Source organism: Engystomops pustulosus, chromosome 3, assembly GCF_040894005.1.
Source record: "Engystomops pustulosus chromosome 3, aEngPut4.maternal, whole genome shotgun sequence".
NCBI classification, from domain to species: domain Eukaryota; kingdom Metazoa; phylum Chordata; class Amphibia; order Anura; family Leptodactylidae; genus Engystomops; species Engystomops pustulosus.
In genome coordinates, this window is record NC_092413.1 from 164,056,944 (window position 1) to 164,074,370 (window position 17,427).

The 17,427-nt window shown below is 41.1% G+C and overlaps 1 protein-coding gene across 4 annotated transcripts in view; it reads left to right on the forward strand.

Moving 5' to 3' along the window:
- The first annotated feature begins 15,351 nt into the window (after positions 1 to 15,351).
- GOLIM4 (golgi integral membrane protein 4) overlaps positions 15,352 to 17,427 on the forward strand; it is a 71,370-nt gene continuing 69,294 nt past the window's right edge. For all 4 annotated transcript variants that reach the window (XM_072142866.1, XM_072142867.1, XM_072142868.1 and 1 more), the window contains exon 1: positions 15,352 to 15,821. In XM_072142866.1, coding sequence (XP_071998967.1) covers positions 15,635 to 15,821 — 187 coding nt within the window. In that variant the 5' untranslated portion in view covers positions 15,352 to 15,634. The remainder of the gene's footprint in view (positions 15,822 to 17,427) is intronic.

The following is a 17,427-nucleotide window of genomic DNA, read 5'->3' on the forward strand; positions in this document are numbered from 1 at the left end:
ACCAAGCACTTATAAACACCAAATGACTCGCTAGTGAGAGCTGCCTTGCAGATGCTATATGTTCTGCAATTAATCAGTACCTAGAATATTTGTAGTTTTTAATGTCAGTCATAATTTATATACCCATCTGTCTGATGCTAATCTCAGATGAGGATTTAGGCAACTGCTCATACTGTGCAATCCCAACAAGGGGCCACAAGATGGTGCTGTTTGATAGTCTCTGTAATAAAATGGATGCGCAATAGGCAAAAGCAGATGATTTTTAAGTACTCCAGGGTAAGTTATCAGCATCACCAGCCAAAATTTTTTGGCAGATTAGACTTGTTGCTGTGAAGTTAATAATATGTTGCTGGATATTTCAAATCTATAAATAAAATGCTTCCAATGGAAAATGATATATCAAGAATTGGCAGTATCGCTGGTAGCCTAAAGGATAAACGTGGGAAAAGTGGTATTAAAGTGGATACAAGGATTTTCCTATATTTTGTAAAATGAGTAATATTGCACTTTTGGATTTATTCTACATGATTATGTTCTTGATCTTGGGCCACATATTGAGAAAGCAACATATGGGAGGTACTGGATGTTGTAATGGACACCGGACAGGAGCTTTGCTGAATATTCTTATTCATTAATTAATAATTATGCCATTTGCAAACTATTGTCATTAACTATTTACACTAAAGGAAATTACAAATGACCAGCTACTGCTATGTGAGGACAGATGTCTTCCCTGCCAACAAAAGGAAGGATTTTTACTGTCTGGGTACAGGGATTGGGCTCTTTACTGCTGATGGATGTAATATTGGCAGATGGACTTGGCTAAGAAAAGAGAAGGATTGTATGTCTCCATTACAGTACAAGGTACGGTAGCAATAGCTATAAAAGTTTTGATGCAGAGTTTCCACTCTGATATTAAATTCACAATCGGCTCATGGGGACTTTTTCCAAAAACAGAGTACATATATATATATATACAATACATACAGAAATGATCAAAATTTCATGCTGATAGCCCTCTATATTTCATGAGGCTTCTCCAGTGGAGATGTTGTAGGAACCAGACTTCGATCTGTATCCCCACTCTAGAATCTTGTAATGAAAATTCATGGCTTTTTTTTTGTAAAGTACATAAAAGAGCATGTTATATAATCTTGCAGGTAACTCTGGGGAGAACCACAAAAAAAACAAGAAATTTCATTTTTCAGTGAGTTGAGTTGGTAAGTAATAAACTTCATTAAAGAGGACCTGTCACCACATTTTGACCACCCTGACTAACAATGCCTACTGCTAAAGGGTTACCAGTCCCCCCCATAACACTTAAAATTAGCTTCCAGTGGGGCACCGTACTTTAATTACAGATGTTTTTCTGATATGCAAATTAGCTTTTCTGACTCATGTCTGATGTTTGTGACTCTTCTCTCTCCCAGGCTGCCAGTCAACCACGCCCCATTATTCTGACTGAGAGCTATGTGTCTCCCTGCTCTGCCTCTTTGTACTTAGGGACTGTCTGCTAATATTCAACTACAGACATATAAAGCTTGATGCTCTGATGCCAAGTAATATAAGATAAAAGGTGATTTATCGGGATGTAAGTGAAAAATTTTTAGCTAAAAGGAGGGTGTCAGTCAGTTAATAGAGCTCTCTACAGGTTCCCTTTAAGGAAAGCAGCTAATTTGTGATGATTTTTTGCAGTCTTCTGAGGTGTGTCCACTTCACAAAGATAAGAAGGATAATGATTAATTTCTTCAATACCTTGATGATTCAGCTCTGTAAGGAGATGAGACTATCTAGAGACTGTCGACACTGTCTGTAAAGTGTTAAGTCATTAAACACTTTATCAGGCTTATTTGTCTCTTAGCTGTCAGTGGATACAGGACAGAAAGCTGATTTATACAAACTGCATAAATATTGTAAAAGGCAGGGGAAAAGAAGGATCATATTATTTTAATAAAATAAAACATAATATTTTCATCTGCGCTATGCATTTATGATATTTGGGTGCCGAGGATACATATTTGACCTACCAGCCTCCTCATTTGCATCCAAATTAAGTTTCTCAGAAACTATGTTATGGACACAAAAATTATAATGATATGTTCCTTACAACATTCTGCCTGCAGATTATAATGTTTGGAAGATGGTAGACTACCTTTAAAGGGGTTGTCCCGGAGTTTATATATTCGTAAAGTTCGTATGCCCTGTTTTTTTTTTTTAATGCTTTAAGAATTCTGCAAATGAGCCTGAGGGGCTCCAGGCTCCATTAACATCTTTGTAGCCCAGAGCCCCTCAGGCTCATTTGCAGAATTTTAAAAGCCTTATCTTGTAAAAACCAGGGTATAAGAAGAGCAGATCCTGCCAGATGGGGCACACACCAGCATTTCAGTGTGCTTGTAGTACAATCCTTGATCCTGGTGGAATATATCCTTTAAACTCACCTCTCTCCTTAGCTGTGTCCTAAAGCTTCTGTCACAGTAGAACTGTGTCCTAGGGTAATCCCTGTCCACCCCTGTCACAGGCCAGCAGTGTGAGGCAAAGAAAAAGAGAGAGTTTGTAAAAAAAAAAGCAGCTCTGTTTTTTGTGAAGAACTCCAAACAGCAGCAATAGGGTAAAAGAGGTCTGTCAGTTGGCTGTGGTAGTAAGTAAGAGTTCTCCTTACAGAGACCTTGTAGACCGTGTGGAGACTTATCGCCTCCACACTGGGATTCCACTCTGGGATTCTTGAAAAATATGCAAATAAATTTTCCAAGGTGGGATAAGGAAGCCCTATGACATGATAAGGGATTAAAATCAAACCAGTATATCTATTCCATAAGGAACAGATTCCCAACTGTAGACAGCACTGTTTCGACCTGGTTGGGTCTCTTCAGTACAATGTAGGTAACTTATTTGGCAGAGTAAGAGGCTTGTGACTAGGCCTTTGTATACAAACACAAGCAGGCAGAGACAGGCTATGCAACAGCTAAATGGGAACAGTATGGGAGCATAAGCATTCTTTAAGCATCTCCTAGTGGTGCATCCATGGCTATAAATCTTCAGACACCTAGAAGGCTGCCTTAATTGGAATTTGGAAGTCTTACTCCCCAACCCTAGTCACAAGCCTTACAAGGTAAATAAAAGAGGTGTGGTTTTCCTTATCCCATCCTGGAAAACTTATTTGCATTTAGTAGTATATCTTCAGTCCAGGACCAGTGGTCAGTGTGGCTGGAATCAATGTTCTTTTTTGTAAAGGAGCCAGACTGGATCTGCTGCATGAGCAGCATAATTTAGTGCAATCTATGGGTGTCAGAGATGACCCTCTGAAGACCAGGAAAAGGACCTTGAACCTGTCTCCTGACAGGTAGTGAGAGAAGAACTAGAAAAGATTAACCTAGAACAGCAGATATAGCTTTAATGTATGAACTTGGTCTGTGGTTACAATGCTGGGGACATAAATGAAAAAAATGTTTGCAGACACTATGTAGTAGTTACCCTTACTGGGCAGTACATACCGGTATATATGCATCTCTCGAGAACAGTACTAATCTCTGCCACTTGGTGGTAGTGTTGCAGCATAAGTGGTGTACAGGCAGTCCCCCTGGTTACGTAAGATTGGTTCTGTAGGTTTGTTCTTATGTTGACTTTGTATGTAAGTCGGAACAGTTATATTTTATAATTGTAACCCCCAACCAAATTTCTTTGGGCTCTGTGACAATTGGATTTTAAAGATGTTGGATTGTCATAAAAACCAGGATTAACAATAAAGCTTAATTGCAGACACCTTTGATAACTGTTATTGCTGTTTATTGTAGCCTAAGGATAAAGTACAGTAAATTACCTAAAACCAGAGGTCCGTTTGTAACTAGGGGTCATCTGTAAGTCGGGGCTTCTTCAGTAGGGGACTGGCTGTACAGCAATCACTACATATGACATATGCTATTAATATGGCCATGCAGTTGAGTTAGGGGATAAAGGTGTTTTTTTCCTGGGTGAGGATCAGAAGGAAGACACCTATGCTGCTAGGACCTATTTTAGGGTTATCAGTCCCATCTTGCTCCATCTGAATGAGAGGCAAATTAGTTTGCAACACCACCTCCAAAACCTCTCACTTGTGAACAAAAGAGGAAGTCTGCTGCTCCACATTCTGTCAGCATCTTAGCTGAAACCGAGGTCTTTGAGCAGTTGAGGTATGGAGGCCAGATACATCAGAGGTGAGAGAAGTTTCAGAAGAGGATAAATGAACTGCCAGACAGCCCCGTTTGGAGTAGTGCAAGTTTTTAAAAATAAAAACCGTCTCTACTAAGGGATGAATGTCTGCCCATCAGGAAGGGTAAGCAGCACTCTGGTGGACTCCTGCATGAATAATTTTGGCTTACTCGTCCATAAAGATCCTCTCCTGATGTTTTAGGTTTCAAGGCTGTTACTGGGCAACATTGATCCCCGAGGTGCGTTGTTCAACGAGGTTGAAGGCCGGCATGATTCACTAAGATTGTGCGCCCGATATCCTGCATGTGTCGCTTCCCCGCTGAGGTCAGCGGAGTTCACCTTCTTCTTCCCGGTGTATGTGAGTGCTCGCGCTTAGTCCCAATCAGTCGGGTTGTCCGGCGGCCACACCCCCGATTTGTGTCGCATGAAAGTCGGCGCGATTGTGCCAAAATCCGATCGCATGCCCCAAAAAACCCTGTTAAATGCAGCGCAAATCGGAAATAGTCGGGAACCCCTGACGAAAATGCGGTGTGCGGACCCTTAGTAAATGTGCCCCATTCAGTTGATACCAAAATTTCCCATTTTGTACTCATTTGACTACATGACCTTCTCCAATGCCTCCTCTGGATCATCTAGATCAGTGATGGCGAACCTATGGCACGGGTGCCAGAGGTGGCACTCAGAGCCCTTTCTGTGGGCACCCAGGCTGTTGTCCCAGGACAGAGTTTAGCAGACAGGACTGGAATCTTCCTGCTGCTCTCAATGCTCTTTTAAGATGACACATCCTTGACTGATTAGAACTGCAAAAAGAGTGAGAAGGTATGAACAGGGCCAGATTATCTTTTGATGGCCCCATGATTCTTCCAGTACAGAGAGACCCTGGAGAGAAGCTATAATGATGTCTGAATTTACCCTCCTGCTTTCAACTATATTGATGTACTCAGGGGGCCAATACGATTGAATGTTGTGGAAGAACATGGAGCAATAAGTTGATGTTTAAATTGTCAAGTTGGCACTTGATGGTAAATAAGTGGGTTTTGGTTTTAGTTTGGGCACCCAGGGTTTAAAAGGTTCTAGATCACTGATCTAAATCATCTGTGGTAAATTTCAAACAGGATTTGGACATGAGCTAATGTGAGCAGGGGGACTTTGCACGTATTACTAAAGATAATCTAAAGTTATGGGTTGATTCATTTTTTTAATGGTCTGAGAGAGCCAGAATTGTTGCTGGTTTCTGGTTAATCAAATAATTATTTCATGCAATAAAATGAAAATGAATTATTTTAAAATCATACAATGTGATATTGTGGTTTATTTTAGATTCTGAACCTACTACAACAATTACAGACCTTTCCATTCTTGGTAGGTGGGAAAACTTGCAAAATTGCCAGTGTATCAAATACCCCCGCCCACTATATTTTGCTATCTGTATATATGGGGGTTTGTAAATCAAGCACACTAACCTACTGGTGTGTTCCCCCTTCTGGCAGGATACGCTATTCTTTTAGCTTCTTATGTCACTGTTTCTTAAAACAAAAATTAAAACTATGGAGCTCGGAGCCCCTCAGGCTCATTCTCATAATTTGTAAAGCTTATTTTGTAAAAACAAGAGTATAAGAAGCTTAAAGAAGAGCGGATCCTGTCATTCTGGCATTCACTGTGCTTGGTTTACAATCCTTCATCCTGGTGGTAGATTTCCTTTAAACTGACTCATTTATCTATTTCTACTACTCATGTTTTTCATTGAAAAAGTCTTCTAGGTGCCACCATTTCGGCTGCCAGATATGAAATTATACATAAGCTGGGACACTGTAAACAGACAGCTCTGTGATATGATGATGTCATAATGTGTCCCCATGTGTGTACATAACTCTGGGTGACACATTTGTAAAGCATGTAATGTTGACAGGCGTTGTAACACACAAGTACTATGATGTAAGAGCCATTACTCAGCATTAGGACATAAACAGATGAGGTCATGTCTGGTGTATACAGGCTTCTCTATCACTCTTTAGGCTTTCATGTATCCTTCAGGTTTTTAGAGCCTGCAGCACTGTGATACCTCTTAGAATGAGAAACCAGCAACAAAATATACATATGACACCAGGATTTTATCATGGATTGTAGGTCAGCTTTAGCAGTGGATTATACTCATTGCAATCTGTAAAATGCAAGGGAATAAGAATTCATTTTAGCATGCCCTGAATCTGCTACTGTAAAATGAGAAAGTACTTCAGTCTGTTGCATTAAATGTACCGTCTAAAACATTTGTTATTTGTGTCTTAAGTATAGAAGCCATATTCCTATCTATCTATCTATCACTTGAGAAAGGCTCACGTGTATACGAGCCGAAATGTTGTCTTCTATGGATTAAACCACCGTTTTTCATTTAATTTTTGTGCTGCCTTTTCATCATTTGTTTATTGGAGTGTCCTTTTCCTGGCCAGGACCCAGTACGGCTTTGCACACAGCTAGTTCTTTTTGGCTAATTATCGTAGAAAAACTGCTATGCTGCTTGAACTTTCCTTCTATCTATCTATCTATCTATCTATCTATCTATCTATCTATCTATCTATCTATCTATCTATCCCTATCTGAGGAAGAGGCAGAACTCCAAATTTAAAGCAGTGATTCTTTATCTGATGCAATGTTTTGATGCATTACCACTAGAGATGAGCAGACCCGAACTTTACGTTCAGCATCGTCCGTTCAGCTGCTCTACCTAAAAAGGACATGGTTCTTAATAGGTTGTACAGCAGCCAATCAGGCAGCTTTAAGCCCCTAGCAACTAGGAATGGCTGTGATTGGCCAGGTGTGTCCACCAGGTGTCCACCTGGCTAATCATAGCTATGCTTAGTTGTTAGGGTGTGAAGTTGCCTGATTCACTCTCCCTTTACTAATCCATCCTATGTCCTCCTCCTGTCTGTTATTTGGCAAACAGTGGATATTTACCAAGCTTCAGGCTTCTCTGCAGTCTTTTTCACCTAGGACCCTGTAAATAAGATGTCGGCTGATGGCTGGTTCAAGCAGAAGAATTTTTATTTTTTAAATTATTTATTAAATTATTTTATATTGTTCCCTTAGAAAGAATGGCTGGACCATTATACAACCTCTTGTGTCATCCCCTCATCCTCATAGTCTGTAAGCTCTTGTGAGCAGGGCCCTCACTCCTATTGTTCTATATGACTGTTTGTTCTTTGTAATGTAATATTATATTTGTATATTGCCCCTATGTTTTGTAAAGCACTACGGAATCTGATGGCGCTATATAAATAAAGATTATTATTATTATTATTGACTGCTCTGAAGTCCATCAAGCACCATGTCTGGGTTAGGCAGAGCTGCGAATCTGAAGTTCGGGCCCGCTCAGCTCCATTTACCACCTTTTTCAAGAATAGTGTCAATAGCAAACCAGCACATATTTAAGGACCAAATAACATTTCGATTGGTCAAGAGTGAATACGCATAATTAACATAATTGAGTGAAAAAAAAATATTGTACATAATCCAGTGTGAAATTGTATAGAAAATTCATACAGTGTGATAAAAGTGAATAAATACATGTATTACAATACAATGTGGACAGGGCCGTTGCCAGCGACAAGTGCCATGGGGCGCCGTAGAGCAATGCTCCATGCGCTGCAGGACACAGGCATTCTTCCCTTTACTGCGCGGCTGCGGGCTGAAGACAGGAGAGCAGGAGCCCTGGCTGGACCTGATGACTGAGGTGAGTATTACTGTTTTTTTCTTTTTCATTGGCCACATTTAGTCCATGGGGTTGAATGGGGCCCAGGCTAACTATATTTAATCCATGGGGATTGCATTGAGCCTAGGCTATATATAGTTAGTCCATGGGGAGATGCGAGGGGCAGGCTGTATATAGTTAAGCCATGGGAGCTGGGAGGGGTCCAGGCTGTATATAATTAATCCATGGGGGGTGAGGGGGGCCCAGGCTATATATATATATTTAATCCATGGGGGCTAAGGGGGGTCGAGGCTACATATAGTTAATCCACAGCTGCATATAATTGATCCATGGGGTGGAGGATGGGGGGTTTATGATTAATCCATGGGGGAGGGGGTTGCACAGCCTTACACATAAGTGGCTGAAAATACAGCAGTAAGGCTGTTATAGAGGAAAGAAGGAATAGAAAAAGGAATGGGGGGGGAAGAAAAGAAGAACTGATATTATAAGTGTAGGGGAGGAAAAATGGTCATTATGTGGAGGCTACAGAAAAAGGGGCATTATCAGTGGGGCTTAAGGAAGGAGGATTATCAGTGGAGTTAAGGAGGAGGGCATTATTAGTTAGTGGGGTACATGTACTGAACAGAAGAAGGGGCCATTTCTTAATTTTGGCAGGTAGTCAGCTGTGGCTTTCTAGAGACGGCCTTCCCTGTTCTCTTCTGTAACCACAGGCAGAGCCAGCGTAAGGGGTTGGTAAACTGACCTTACGCTGGCCCCTCTGTCATAAAGGCCCCCCCCAACGTGGACTTTTGTAAGCAGAGGATTTAATACCCCTTGGTTGAATGCCTGGGTGAGGATGCTTATGTATCTGTCTCCTGTCTATATCTATCTATCTATTTGTCTAGTTATCTATCTCTTATAATTTGTCTAATCTATAAATTGTTTCCTATTTATATATCTGTCTATCTAACCATTTATCTATTTAGCTTTTTGTCTATCTATTTTTACAGATAAATAAACAAAAAGGTAGATAGATAAATGCTAGATATCTACTTATCTATCTCCTTTCTATTATAAATCCATCTATCAGTCAATCAATCGTTCTTCTATCTCTTTTTTACTGTTTCCATCTCTCATATCTATCTTCTATCTTCTATCTAGCTATCTATATATAATCTACTTATACATCTATAAATCTATCATCTATCTATAAATCTAGATAATTTTTATCTTTTATCATCAATCTACCAATCATCTGTTTATCTCCTATAAAATTCTCCTACAGTCACATATTACAGATTGCCTTACCATACTACAAAGTGTTATTATTGTGTATGGCTACAGGGATCTTACTGAATGTGACTGTTCATTAAGTTTTGAATTTTGGTGTCCGACTTTCAGTTTTGCCCAGAGTTGATCCCTCTTATTATTCTATCCCATGCTGTCATCTCCTGTTCTCAGAGGGTATTTATGTGTCTCATTTACATATGCATTTATTTTAATTCTTTTTTATACTTTTATATACCTGGTTATATGCAGACAGTATGATCGACTCCTTCCCAGGAATATTCCAGACGCTGAACTGAAAAGTTTATAAAACTGGGTTCTGGATCAAATGCTAGAAAGGATTGCATTGTGAGTGGAGTTTTTACACTGCTGTATAGCAGAGCCAAGAAGGCTGAAGAACAGGTCCAGCCCTAGTCTTAAAGCGAAATAATCTCACAGCTACATCAGCTAGATCCAAATCCAGCCATGGTTTGCAGCTCCATTAGCCGAAAAAAAAATACCAGTTCCCATAAAAATGCGCCGGTGGTGTGCAATACAGAAAAATAGGCAGGCTAAACCATAAGGTCGCTGACCACTGGTTGGGAGTATCAACGACAGTAAACACTGACTCTACTCCAATCTATTTTAATTTATTGATACAAACTGATAATATAAAAAGCTAAAAATTGTATAAACCTCATTAAAAAAGACACCAAAAAATTTAAAATCCTTCTAACGTGTTTTGGGTCGGACGACCCTTTCTCAAAGTTAGGACTAACAGAATGTTCAGTGCAGAGGAATTTATGAGACTGGTCACATGTCACACACAGCTGAATAATTAGCTTAATTACTTTCCTCATTATGGAGAGCCAATCAACATTCACATTTCATATATTTACATCTTTGCATATACAAATCAAATAATGAGCACGCCAGAATAGCAATTCATATATTTACATTATTGCATAGATAACTTACATATACTGTAAAGTTGCGAGCACTAGGAGATTTTGGTGTGTCATGCCGCAATGTCCTGCTCGGCACTTTGCGCATGTGCCATGTAGATACATTGGGTGCGCGCGGGTAGGGGTTCCCACATGCGTCGTTCTCTGGTGTCGTGGTCGGTAGGAAGGACCAGTTGAAGTGCATCTGCGCCACCTGGCGAAAGACCTGTGGAAATGCTCCTGCACTACCTGCCATTATAGAAGAGTGGGGTATTAAAGATGTATATAATAAAGTGCTGTGCGTAATGATAAAGAATTAGTGTGCTGTTTATGATGTGAAGTATGCTTAAATAAGGATGGAAAATGCTCCTAAATGGGAATAAATCAATGGAAATGTCTATATACCAACACACATATAATAAATATATGAATAAACAGATAAATAGTATATATATATATATATATATATATATATATATATATATATATATATAATAGATAAATAGTTAGATAAATAGATGAATAAATATACGGACAGAAATATGGATAGACGGGTAATCAGTAATCGCTTGGTAATTAATAGGCAAAAAATGTGTAAATAATTAAAGAGAACCTGTCACCCTTAAAAACGGCACTCCTAGCAGCTCCTAGTGCTACAACAGTCCCAGCAGTGTTATCCGTTATCGGAAACCTCTGATAACGCTAGCAAACGCTGCAGCGCACTGTACACTAGAAACGCCGGACCACTCTCAAAGCGGTCTGGCAGATTCATGAGGGGGCGGTCCGAGATGCTGGGACTGACCCGCCCACTCCATAGGCGAGCGGTGACTGCCGAGCGTCATGCGGCCCCTAATCGCACCCCCTCATGAATACGCCAGACCGCTCTGAGAGCAGTCCAGCGTTACTAGGGTACATTGTGGCAGTGTCTGCTAGCATTATCGGAGGTTTCCAATAACGCTATCAGTGTAACTCTGCTGGGACTGTTGTAGCACTAGGAGCTGCTTACTACAGTAAGCAGCTCCTAGTGCTGTTTTTAAGGGAGACAGGTCCTCTTTAAATAAATAATTGGTCGGATAAAATTGATCACATAATCAACAGGGAGCAGCACAAGAGGTTTCAAATATTCTCCAGGCCAGATAGAGTAAAGGACTTGTTTAAAAAGCCAGAACATTTCTCTTTGTTTGAATGTTTTGTATCTGTGTGGTGTGCTGGATTTGATGTGTTCTATAGTGGTTAGTGTCTTGGTTAAAGTGGTTAAAGTCTTTGTAGACTTTATTGTGGAACATAGCTGCATGCCTGGAGACACTGTGGAGTAGAAAACTATGATCAATGATGTTATTTTGGTGTTTATTAAACCTCTCCCTAAGGGGCATTATAGTTCTCCCCACATATTGTAATTTACATGTACATTCTAGCAGATAAATCACGTAACTGGAACCACAATTCAAAAAATCCTTAAAAGTGAAATTTTCTTTAATGATTTCGGATATGAATATGGTTTTTATGTAGTTAATGCTCTCACAGCATTTACTTCTGATGTGTCCACACTGAAAACTGCCTATGGTTTTGGGAAATAAGGACAATGCGGGTGTCACCCTGTGGTTCTTCAGACAACTCGGAGCTAGAATATTTTTGAGAGACCTTGACCTTCAGAAGGTATTGGATATTGGGGGATAATATCTTTGGGGTAGGGGTTCTGTTCCAATGTTTCTGTAGTATCTTTTTTATTGCGTGACCTTCTATTGAATATGTGGTTATGAAGTTAAGGGGGTAAACTGTGGTTTGATTTGTTTTATTTTTAGTGACCAAACAATCCCCTGCTCTCTGTCAAACGGCAGAAACTAGAGTCTGTGGATATCCTTTGAATTTGAACCTTTTGATTATAATGGCGCTTTGTCCTGTGTAGTCATTGTCTAGTGTACAGTTACGCCTGATACGTTTGTATTGGCCGTACAGTATATTCATCAGCCATTTTTTGTAGATAATGGTTTCCTCAAAAGAACCTACAAAGAGGTTGGCAAAACGTGAGGCAAATTTGCTCCCCATGGCTGTGTCTTTACATTGTATATATAAGTGGTCCAAACATGAAAAGTAGTTATGTTGTAGGAGTGGGCAAAACATTGGGTCTTTACAAAGGTAGTTGGAAATGGCTTCGGAGCCTAAGTTTTGTGCAATGTTGGTGTACAGAGAAGATATATCCAAAGTCCCAAAAAAAAGTTCTCCAAACAGAATATATTTACCTTCACATCTCCTTAATGTAAAATATGGACATGTGTAGAGTTCACAAATGTTCCATATTAATATTCATCACATAAATAAATCCACATACTATCACTAAAATTGTAATAAGTAGATATCTGCTTTTCAGCTAGAAATTTTGAGACAGTCACAACCTGCAAAATATATCAATAAAACAGAATAAAAAGTAAAGGCGCCATAAAACCTATATAATTTTGAAAGCAGACAACCAGGCGATGCATTTGGCAATTAACATTTAAAAGTTCCTTTAAAATATGTACAAATCCAGAATACTTATACAAAGAAAATATTCTTTCCTAAAACAGTAAGATGTGAGGAGATCATACAAACCCCACATGTGTATATTCACCAAAATATGCAGCAAATGGAATGTTAAATCCACAGGGGACACCAAACAAATTTTTACAGAAAATTGCACTGAGCTTCACTCATTGTATGCTCCCTTACACAATGGTAACCCAAATAAATAACTAAATATCCATAAACCAAGCTAATGAGATAATAAAAGTCACTTTTAGATGTGCGTCATTGTATTAGGCGCACAATAACAGAACCCTCCGCGCTTCATAAGAATTTGAGTGAGAACATCTTAACATAGGTGTAAATAATGGAGGATGGTGTGAAATAAAAACTTTATTCCAGAACATGTGTGTGTTTTACATTTTAAACTTTATGAACATGTTCTGGGTTGCGGTTTTAATATATATTAGACATTAGGCGAAGAGGATTGAATGTTCATCGTATCACTCCATATTCGGAAAATATATCAGGAAATAAAAGGCAATAAGAAAGAACGTGTGTTCTTAGTAAGTTCTGCATAGAGAAGGGTTGAAACATGAATATTAGTTGATATTATCCCTTCTCAAAATTTAGTAACATATAAAGTGAATATTTCCATTATCTGTACGGTGCAGCAGCTCATGTGTGCAGCAAATTCTCCCTCTAGCCTGGTGGCTAAGAATCTGGAGTGGGGTACACTTTTTTAAAAGAATACAAATTGTGTTTCTACGTGTCAGGAAAACAGAGATATTAACTGTTAAACTGCCATCAGGAGTGATTTTTATTAATAAAAATGGCACCTGATATTCTCACTTTAAACCTGAATATCTTTGGATCCATGACCCTGCCTATGTCCTTCTCCATCCTCTCTTATTGTGGCCTCTCTCCCTTCCTGGTTAGTATACATAAAAAAAAACCTTACTTACCTTTCCATCCTTCCCAGCAGTCTTGCTTCCTCCTTTCTCCAGGGTTCTGACATGATGATGATGAAGGGGTTGGAAGTAGCCCCTCCCCTGGGATGGCCCGTCCTCCTTCTCCACATCTTCTTGGATCATCATGGCGAGCAAGACAAAGGACTGCAGGGGAACGATGGGAGGCGCTGGAAAGGGAATGAAAATTATATACAGAACACCACTACTTCTGTGTCACTTTTCACTTTATCATGGTTAGGAGGCATGTTTTGTGCACTTCATGCACAAATCTGGTGTATCTGCTTTATATTGCGTATTAGATTGTAAATGCTGATGAGCAGACAAGTTCTGTGAAGCAAAGCCCTCCTGTCCTCCAGCCTCCTACTGTGGCCCCCTGTCCTTCAGCCTCCTCCTGTGGCCTCCTGTCTTCCAGTCTCCTCCTTTGGTCCCATGTCCTCCAGCCTCCTCCTGTCCTCCATTCTTCTCCTGTCCTCCAGCCTCCTCCTGCCCTCTAGCCTTCTCCTGTAGACTCCTGTCCTCCAGCCTCCTCCTGTCCTCTAGCCTCCTCATGTAGCCTCCTGTCCTCCAGCCACTTCCTGTGAGCCCCTGTCCTCCAGCCTCCTCATGTAGCCTCCTGTCCTCCAGCCTCCTCTTGTGGCCCTATCACCCAGCCTCCTCCTTGGCCCCCTGCACTCCAGCCTCTTCTTGTGGCCTCCTGTCCTACTGTAGTCACCTGTCTTCCTGCCACCTCCTGTGGCCCCCTGTCCTCAGCCTCCTTCTGTCCTCCAGCCACCTCCTGTGACCCCCTGTCCTCAGCCTCCTCCTGTGGCCCTCTGTCCTCCAGCCTTCTCCTGTGGTCTCCTGTCCTCAGCCTCCTCCTGTAGCCTCCTGTGGCCTTTTGTCCTCCATCCTGCTCATATTGTGGCCTCCCTCCTCTCATTATTCTGGCCCCTGTCCTTCTCCATCCTCACTTATTGTGGCCTCTCTACCCTCCTGGTTATTATACATAAAAAAACGTACCTACCTTCCCATCGTTCCCAGCAGTCTTGCTTCCTCCTTTCCCCAGTGTTCTGACATGATGATGAAGAAGGGGTTGGAAGTAGCTCCTCCCCTGGGATGGCCCTGCCTCCTTTTCCTATTGGATCCCCATGGCTGGAATGGATTTGGGCCCAAATTAGTGACTTTTTAAAAAGTTGCTTTTCATAAATCTGACTTGCACATCTTGGTAAATCTGATGCTAGAAGGAAGAATTGTTAGACTACATTCACACGGCCTTTGGGCAACGTATATATGGCCACCATATATATACGTCCCCCATAGACTGGCAATGGGTGCACGGCGTGGTACTGAGCGGTACGGTGCGCCATGTATCTCCTCTCCCGTGGGCCAGTGTGCCCGCATGCTACGGTACGTTGGGCACATGTTTGTGTGAATTCACCCTTAGGTGAAGGTAGGCAACAGTCGCAGAAAAGGGACTGATATGACGCAAAGCAGCAGATGCGACAATTGTACGACAACCAAACGCCAGGAAACTTCTATCATTACAGTAAAGAGATTCCCCCAATGATATGTAAAGCGCTGTGGAATATGATGCCGCTACATAAATACAAGTTTTTCATGTTTTGTCCCCTTTCTTCAGTATATTTGTGAAATCCATTTTGTGTATCTCTGCATATAAGAATATATTGTGTATAAAACATCCCTTATGTCATGAGTTATTCTTCTGTTGTACACTGGGCTTCTTACACCTCATTACATGCTGTTCTGTTACAGTCTAAATAAAGCTGTGCGAAAAAAAAATGGAAAAAAAGAGTGTGGAGGCAGAGGATAGCGCTGGAGGGCCGCAGCACGGAGCTGCACATTGCTGGGATGTTTTCCTAGGAGCCAGCCTTCCTTTGTGTGCTGCTGCTGAGTGGCCGGGGGGGAAGAAAAAAAACCACACGGGAGGGTGACTTGTCGCGCAGCGGTGCCACAGGGGAGTAGCATGCTAAGTGCCAGCAAGTTACTAGGAAAGTGAGCAAGGAAAGTTGTGGCTAGGAGGTGGCACTGCCACATAGTGCGAGATGCCCGCACACGTCTAGCCCCAGGCAGGAGCCCATGAGACTATGGGAAACGGTATGTGCTCCAGAAGGCAGAAGAGGATCTCCCAGGCTCTCGCCTTCCTGGCCGTGGCCATTGCATTTGTCTATGGGGCTCTCATGAACTATGACTTACAGAAGCAGCTGAAGAAAGCCGAAGCCCTGGCACTCAAGTACCAGCAGCACCAGGAGTCCCTGTCTGCACAGCTGCAAGGTAGGTACAGCCTGCCCCTGCTGAGGACTACAACTCCCAGCATGCACGCTTCTCCCAATCATTGCAATGCAAAGTGACAGCCAACTGTACTGGAAGATGTGAAATGTCAGCGATTGCCAATAAGCGATAAGATATCTATAGGTTTATAGGAGGCGGAGCTTATATATATATATTGTACTAGTGATGGATATTGAATGATCAGGTCTAATCCTCTGTCCATGCACATCCGCCCATCCGAAAGGAATGTCAGGGAGAGATCCTACCTCCAAAGTAAACTTGTGTGTGTGCTGCTCCTCCTCCCCCCTATAGACGTGTACATATTCTAGCAAGCGCCCAGCATCCAGGCCAGGAGTAACTAGGACAGGCTGCTCACAATGTGCTACATATTAGCCTCCAGGAATGGGATCTACAGCAACAAAGTATCCAAGTGCAAACATCTGGAAGGGGCCGGAGAATGAAATTATAACTGGGATTAATAGAAATGATACCCGGGGTTAACAAGGAAACCACTTTACACATAACTTACCGTTTATATGTGATATGATTCGATACACTGCATTTGGTCGTGGTGGAGGGGGCTAGGAGTATTTTAGTTGTAATTGAAATGCCTGCATATAAAATGCCCAAAAATGCCTTTTTCTTTTAGTTTTTAAAATCTATTGTTATTGAAAATGCATCAATTGGAAGGGAATTCAGATTTTTACAGTTACTGAGGCCGGCTTTGGTTGGCAAATTTGGTGCATAAAGTAAGAAGTGTATGTCAGCTTAGTTTCCTGGACTGAACATTGTCCCTGGACCCCAAATTCACAGCATTATCACCATATATGATGCTATGAGTCACTGAATCCCCAGGCGACTCCTATCTTGTAGATGACTATGAGTCATTAGTCTCAAAAATATATGTGGCCGACAATTTTGTGACAAAATATGCCCATTTAGAGAAAACGTCAAAGCTTATTCCCATGACTAGGAATATAGACCTTCCTTGGATATTGGAATTGTATATGAATGGTATTTAATAGGTGACTTTCATATTTTATGGATTAGCATGAGACGGTGGCTCCGGTGGAATCTTCTAGGGCCCAGTCTATGACTATAGAGAACATGTGCATATCCGCTTTGATTTGTATTGGAATGCCTGTTGCTAGTATTGCACCAAGAAGATTAATAAGGACTACCAAATTATTACTTGTGAATTAACCCATGAAAGTAGAACCTAAATCTAAAGTTACTTCAAGATAGTGTTTTCTTCTACTGCACCTTTGGGACCCAATTAGGGTCCATTAAACACCAACCAGTGGATCCTATAAATCTCAGTACAGGCGGTCCCCTACTTAAGGACACCCGACTTACAGACAACCCATAGTTACAGACGGACCCCTCTGCCCACTGTGACCTCTGGTGAAGCTCTCTGGATGCTTTACTATAGTCCCAGACTCCAATGATCAGCTGTAAGATGTCTGTAATGAAACTTTATTGATAATTCTTGGTCCAATTACACCAAAAATTTTGAAACTCCAATTGTCACTGGGGCAAAAGAAAAAAAATTGTCTAGAACTTCCATTATAAAATATACAGTTTCGACTTACATACAAATTCAACTTAA